Here is a 6000-nt window from a genome sequence, read left to right on the forward strand (position 1 = left end):
TAATAGAGCCTACCAAACTCCTGCCATGCTATGTTCTGCTCCATCCTTCTCATTCTGAGATGTGGAATCCAGCAAATGTCCAACCTTGGCCCTGTTCTTTCCTGGACAGGTCTGTTCAGCCTGTGCCTAAAGCCCACAGGCACACATGCTCTCCGGCCGTTTCAAATACACTGACATGTTTGCTTTTGGGGTGAACTTTATTCTTTGTTTAAGAAAGGCATAACAGAGCTGCATCACAAAAATAAGTACTGAAGCTTACATGTAGAACAAAAACATAGCCTAGTTACTAAAATTCCATATTTGAAATATCACAATGATTTTTTTATGTCTTATTAGTACACTTTTGACTTAAGGTATATACTTTGTCCTTTATAAGTCCAGGGATATTTCTGATGTTCCCAGACAAAATAATCCTCACTTGTATCTGATACTCTATTAGAAACAATATTACAACACAGAGGGCCAACTTGACCATCACCAAAACCTTTAATCAGACCTCACTATTAATGTGTTTTACTGATTTAAAATACATATGAAATTAAACTAGATATACATTTCCTGAAGGAAATACCAGTGCATGTGAAGTAAAAAAAAATCTAAATTCAAAAGAAACTAAGTAAAAGATTAGAACATTTAACGCATTTCAATGCATGTAGAGCGAGACAAAGGACACGGAAGGCAAAAAGGAAGAGGAGAGAGAGGTGTGTAAAGACAGTGAGATAGAGAGAGCACAAGAAAGAGAGAGCACAAGTAAGAGAGAGAGAGAGAGAGAGAGAGGTGTGTAAAGACAGTGAGATAGAGAGAGCACAGGAAAGAGAGAGAGAGAGAGAGCTGTGTAAAGACCGTGAGATCGAGAGAGCACAGGAAAGAGAGAGAGAGAGAGAGAGAGAGAGAGAGAGAGAGAGAGAGAGAGAGAGAGACCTGATGAGGACATCAAGACAGATAAGAGTTCACCCCCAGGGGTCTGGGGCACGGGTTCCAAAAGAGCATGTACTTGTTTATTTAGAAGATCAGGTCCAATGGTATATTAGTAGTTTAACTGGGTGAGCATGTACTTGTTTATTTAGAAGATCAGGTCCAATGGTATATTAGTAGTTTAACTGCGGTGTTGCATGTACTTGTTTATTTAGAAGATCAGGTCCAATGGTATATTAGTAGTTTAACTGCGGTTTCTACATTGATTTGGTCAAATGTCTGCAGCCCTGCGCCCTACTCAGGTGCGGTCTACACGTGGGAATGAGTAACACGCACAGTACCTCTGCCAACTCTGTAGAATGTGTCTCTCTCCCTCTTTCACACGTCAATCCCATTAATGATTCAGGTAAAAACAACATGGGATAGAACTTATTTTCACATCCATAACGATAAAGAATCTGGTGTGTGTATTCCCACCCAACTGCAGCCTATTTAACGGGGTGCTATGGAGCTCAGACCTCTGCGAGAGGTGTATGAGACATGCAAGGTCTCACACCAGTTAAGTCAGCTATGAACTATTCTTGCCATCTCTAGCTTAGGGAACCATCTTAACAGTTAGTAGTTGCTAACGTGTGTAACTCTTATTTGAATATGAAGTGAATATGAACTCATGTTAATATGAAGCTGCACAGGCACCCTGAGGGTTTCTACCTTTTCCTATTAGAATTTAGAGGAGACTGCAACATCAACTAGATAACTAGCTATCATGTCATGCAAATGGAACTCTGCCATATAAACCAATTTAAGGTTTTTAAAAGTTTTGCTGGCAAGATAGTAGGCTAGCATAGCAACTAGGCAACCATAGCAACCAAATAAGACCGCATGACCTGAAGCAAAGTCTATTTCTCAAAATCAGCTCACCAATAAAAGGCAGTCTTGGGTTCAGAGGGATCCCAACATCTTGTGGATGATGGTGGGTTGGAAATGGCTTCACATAGACATTAAACAACCCTGAGAGATATAATGGGACATCAGTGGAGCCAGGGCTTACTACCATATCAGGGTATTGAATGAAGGGGCTGAACTCCCCCCTCCTCTTGAGCATGTTCATTTAGTGGTTGCCAGGGGATAAACATTTAGTGTCCAGTCCCTCACAAAACCACAACACTAAATAAACGCTTAATAAAAGCTTAATAAATGCATGGTTTTCACTGTGAGTGGGAATGAGGTGGCCTATGGTTGCATGTGCGTGCATGCGAGGAGAGGGTGTAGCATCTTTGCTTGAAATGCTCATCCCATACAACTTTTAAATAGCTAGTAGCACTCGCACCACAGCTACATGGCATTTACTGTTGTTACCTGACAGGAAGATGTAACATTAAATAAACGCTTATTAATGCACGGGTGTGGTCAATGCACAGGTTTGTTTTATAAAATTACATAAAATACTCTAAAGCTGTTTATATACGGTGTAGTTAACTGTCGGGAAAATATGGTATTTGTATTTTTCTCTAAAATCCCTATCAACTAATCATCCTGTGAAAAGTACTGCTGGAATATGTGCAAAAACATACTGCACCCCAGTGACAAACTGTTTTGGTCACTTGAGGTGATTCTCTAAGGTCTTGGGTGTGCTATAAGCATTAAATAATAATAATTGTCAGACTTTAATCGCACAAGCGACACACTGCAACACACGTGAATACATGGAGGCGACACAGGACACACACACACGCACACGCAGGCCTGAGGTCGTTTGTGAATTTATCTTCTGCATTTATCCCATCCCGGACTGTCTCGATTGATCAAAGCTCTTAATCAATCTATTCATATATGAACAAACAAATCTCCATCTAACATTTAGGACCCTGTCATTGTAGCATCAAAAGCTATCTAATGACCTTGAACCATGCAGAGGGTGCTGTTAACACCCCATCACACATCAACACAAAGCCAACACAAAAGATCGACTTGTCCTGTCTCAGGCTAGCATCCAAATAAATGTATCTCACGTCAAAAAGTTTGATCAGTCTTCGTCAATCTCACACCAATAAGCCTTGGAAGTTTGCAACCCTGAAAACCTAACAAATTACATTGTTACACTATATTAAACATGTCGCCAACAACATTATATTGGATTACAATTACTCCACATTCAAACGCTTAGAAAGCAATGTATATGGGCTGAAAACGTGAGCAGCATTTCAGCTAAATTTAAATTTGCTATTCTTTTTATTGTTATTCTTTGGTTATGTTTGCGTTCGTCTCCGATGTCACAATAAATACAACTATTCAGAGTCATATTTGTGTACAAATTACTCTACCTTGTCAGTCTACATGCTTCTTTGGCTTCTGCCGTTGTCTTTGCCGGTTCCAGAGCCTTCACCTGGTCAACAAATACATATGAACACTGTCCATTAGGGGTCTTGAAGGGCGATTTGTATTTATGACAGTGGTATAAAACTTAGCTATACTCCGCAACTTTAGCGAAAAATACCAAGTATCCCTGAATGGGCCTCTAAGTGAGACAGAGATAGAGTATGACAAGAAGAGTTGGAGAGGGATAGATAGATGAGAGAGAAAGATGTGAGTATATATGATGTACCTCTTATCAATACTTATTAATACACAGGTGCGGTCAATCTCTGCTCCCATTAATCACAGTTGATATATGAAAATAAAATGGAATTAATCAAATAAAATATGCAAAACTGAGGGTGTATGTGTACTCCAAGTATTAATGGCTACACTGAATCTTTGATAACCCCATAAAGTTAGACACAATTTAGGAAACCCCCAGTATCATGTGAGTGATCAGCTTTCCCCCCAGGTGCACCAGGCATGACTACTGTCAGCCCTGTTGAATCTAAACATCACTTAAATAGGATCTGTCTGGCAATGTGAAGTAGGCTAAAAGGTCTCAAAAAGCAGTACATGATGTCGCGATCTAAAGACATTTAAGAACAGATGAGAAACAATGTCTTTGACATCCATCAGGTTACAAAGCCATTTCTAAGGCACTGGGACTCTAGCAAACCACGCTGAGAACCATTATGTACAAATGGAGAACATTTGGAACAGTAGTGAACCTTCCCAGGAGTGGCTGGCCAACCAAAATTCCTCCAAGAGTGCATTGACGACTCATCCAGGAGGTCAGAAAAGTCATTTCTGTTGTTGACTCCATCCTAATAGCATTGGGCCCTTTGCCCTCCCTCACTGTAGCATTCAACTGCAGATGTGTGTATTTGTGTGAGCGCATATGATATGGGCAGGCAGAGGGAGAGATGTGTATGTCTACATTTGAGCATCACAATCACATTTTAATACCTAACGCCTAATTCCCATTTACAATGAAAGTTAAAGCAGCCTGTTTTTTTTTAGGGTTACAGTGTTTGCGCATACCCTACCCGACCCATGTCAGTGGCACTGTCAAAATAACAGACCCAAACCTAGGCAGGTCATATCTCTGTTTTTTTCTGGTTTAGGAGGACCTGTGAAAACCTCTAGTGGCAACTAAGGGCCTGATTCATTCAATGGTCTTTGCTCTGAAACATTTTAGGATTTTGGAACATTGTGGGATTTGCTTGCCATATGTCAATTCCTTGTAAACACTGCCTACACACCTATTTAGCTAATAGTAAAGATGCAGTGTGCGATTCTGGGGAAAGGTAGTTGAAACCTCAGCTCAATAGCCAATCGAGTTACACCCCTCCCTTCTGTGGAGGTGAAGCAAGGTGTTGATTGGCTGGAATTGCTTATGGCTCGGTCCGAGCCTCTATGTTGTAAAGAGCCAGGACTGTGTACTAACAGCGGGGGTTTTCAGCGCACGCACTAAACGGAAATCTAGAAGACTATGAGTAGCAATTGGCTGAATTTGACAAAGTGTAACATATTGGATTAGAATCGCGGACTTCTCCTTTAACATTAGCCGTCTAAGAGGCTACAAAACATTAACATTAACATGCTTTGATCTGACACAATACAATTGACTTAACTAACCTCGCTCTGGAATTCCTCAGGATGTCAGGATTTAACGTTATTCCTATAACGTTACTGGTCGAGGAACCATCAGAGGCATATTTTATTTTGTAATGTCACAGCTGACAGAGATGAGGACTGCCAGCGATAACTTAACGTTAGCTATTCAATCATAATTGCGATGCTATTAAAAGAGCCAGGAGAAATTAGATCCTCGGCAATGTTACACTGGTAATTCAAAGGTTGTTTATGTTATCTGAGATACTGTAAAAACCATGTACTTCAATTGAAGTCACACATGTCAAACATAACTGGCCTACAGAAATAGGGTAACTAGCTCGCTAGTCAGTTACCTGCTCGAGTGAAACCAAAGCTTCCTTCAAAAGTCCAACTTCCGGCCAAATTTAGACTATAGTGTACCAAAATAAAAGTCAGCTCGAAGCCCCTCAAAACGAATTAATTAAAATGTGAAATAATTGCTTTATTTCAATGAATTTATTTAAACTTGATATCATTGATCATCATGCATTCACTTATTTATCCTGTAATTTATTTATCTTATGATCACTGATATATCACGTACCATGAAATAATGAAATCTGTCAGAGTCACCCATCAAAGCAAGTGTGCCAGATCTAGCCTCTGATCGTCTCAAATCGATTGCTTATGCCTGTAAAGTGAACAGGGTGCAATGGTGACGAGTTCTGCATTTTTTTTCTCTGAGACGTGTCTAATTTGATCAGGTGTTCGAAATTAAGCACCAGATTTCTAAGGGTGGTTATCCAAGATTAAAGATTAGATTAAATGAGTGCTTGTTTAACTTGTGTCTAAAACAGTTGTCAGGGCATTTTTTTAAATTGATGCATTGTGATACTCAAGAGGGGATAGAATCTACCTCTCTCTCTATCTCTCTACCTGGCTGGCCTCAGACAGATGCGCCCCCCTTTATGAGCTGGGTTCTGCTCAAGATTTCTTCCTGTTAAAAGGGAGTTTTTTCCTTGCCACCATCGCCTAAGTGCTTGCTCTTGGGGGTTCAGTGTTTGGGCTCTTTAAAGTGCCATGAGATCATTTCAATTGTTATTGGTGCTATATAAATACATATTATTT

At 40.1% G+C, this 6000-nt stretch overlaps 1 protein-coding gene across 3 annotated transcripts in view; it reads right to left on the reverse strand.

Moving 5' to 3' along the window:
* Positions 1-5265, reverse strand: part of mib2 (MIB E3 ubiquitin protein ligase 2) — a 56374-nt gene extending 51109 nt beyond the window's left edge. The window contains exons 1-2 of one of the 3 annotated variants that reach the window (XM_012820780.3): positions 4915-5265; positions 3240-3301 (exon numbers count right to left, since the gene is read on the reverse strand). Coding sequence is in view for 1 of the 3 variants with exons in the window: in XM_031566793.2 (XP_031422653.1) it covers positions 14-53 (40 nt within the window). In the remaining 2 variants the exon portion in view is untranslated. Of the gene's footprint in view, positions 1-13; positions 483-3239; positions 3302-4914 lie in introns of those variants that run through there. The other 2 variants (XM_031566794.2, XM_031566793.2) reach the window with 2 other exon arrangements.
* Positions 5266-6000: the final 735 nt, after the last annotated feature.

The sequence above is a fragment of the Clupea harengus genome, chromosome 4, assembly GCF_900700415.2.
Source record: "Clupea harengus chromosome 4, Ch_v2.0.2, whole genome shotgun sequence".
Taxonomy (NCBI): domain Eukaryota; kingdom Metazoa; phylum Chordata; class Actinopteri; order Clupeiformes; family Clupeidae; genus Clupea; species Clupea harengus.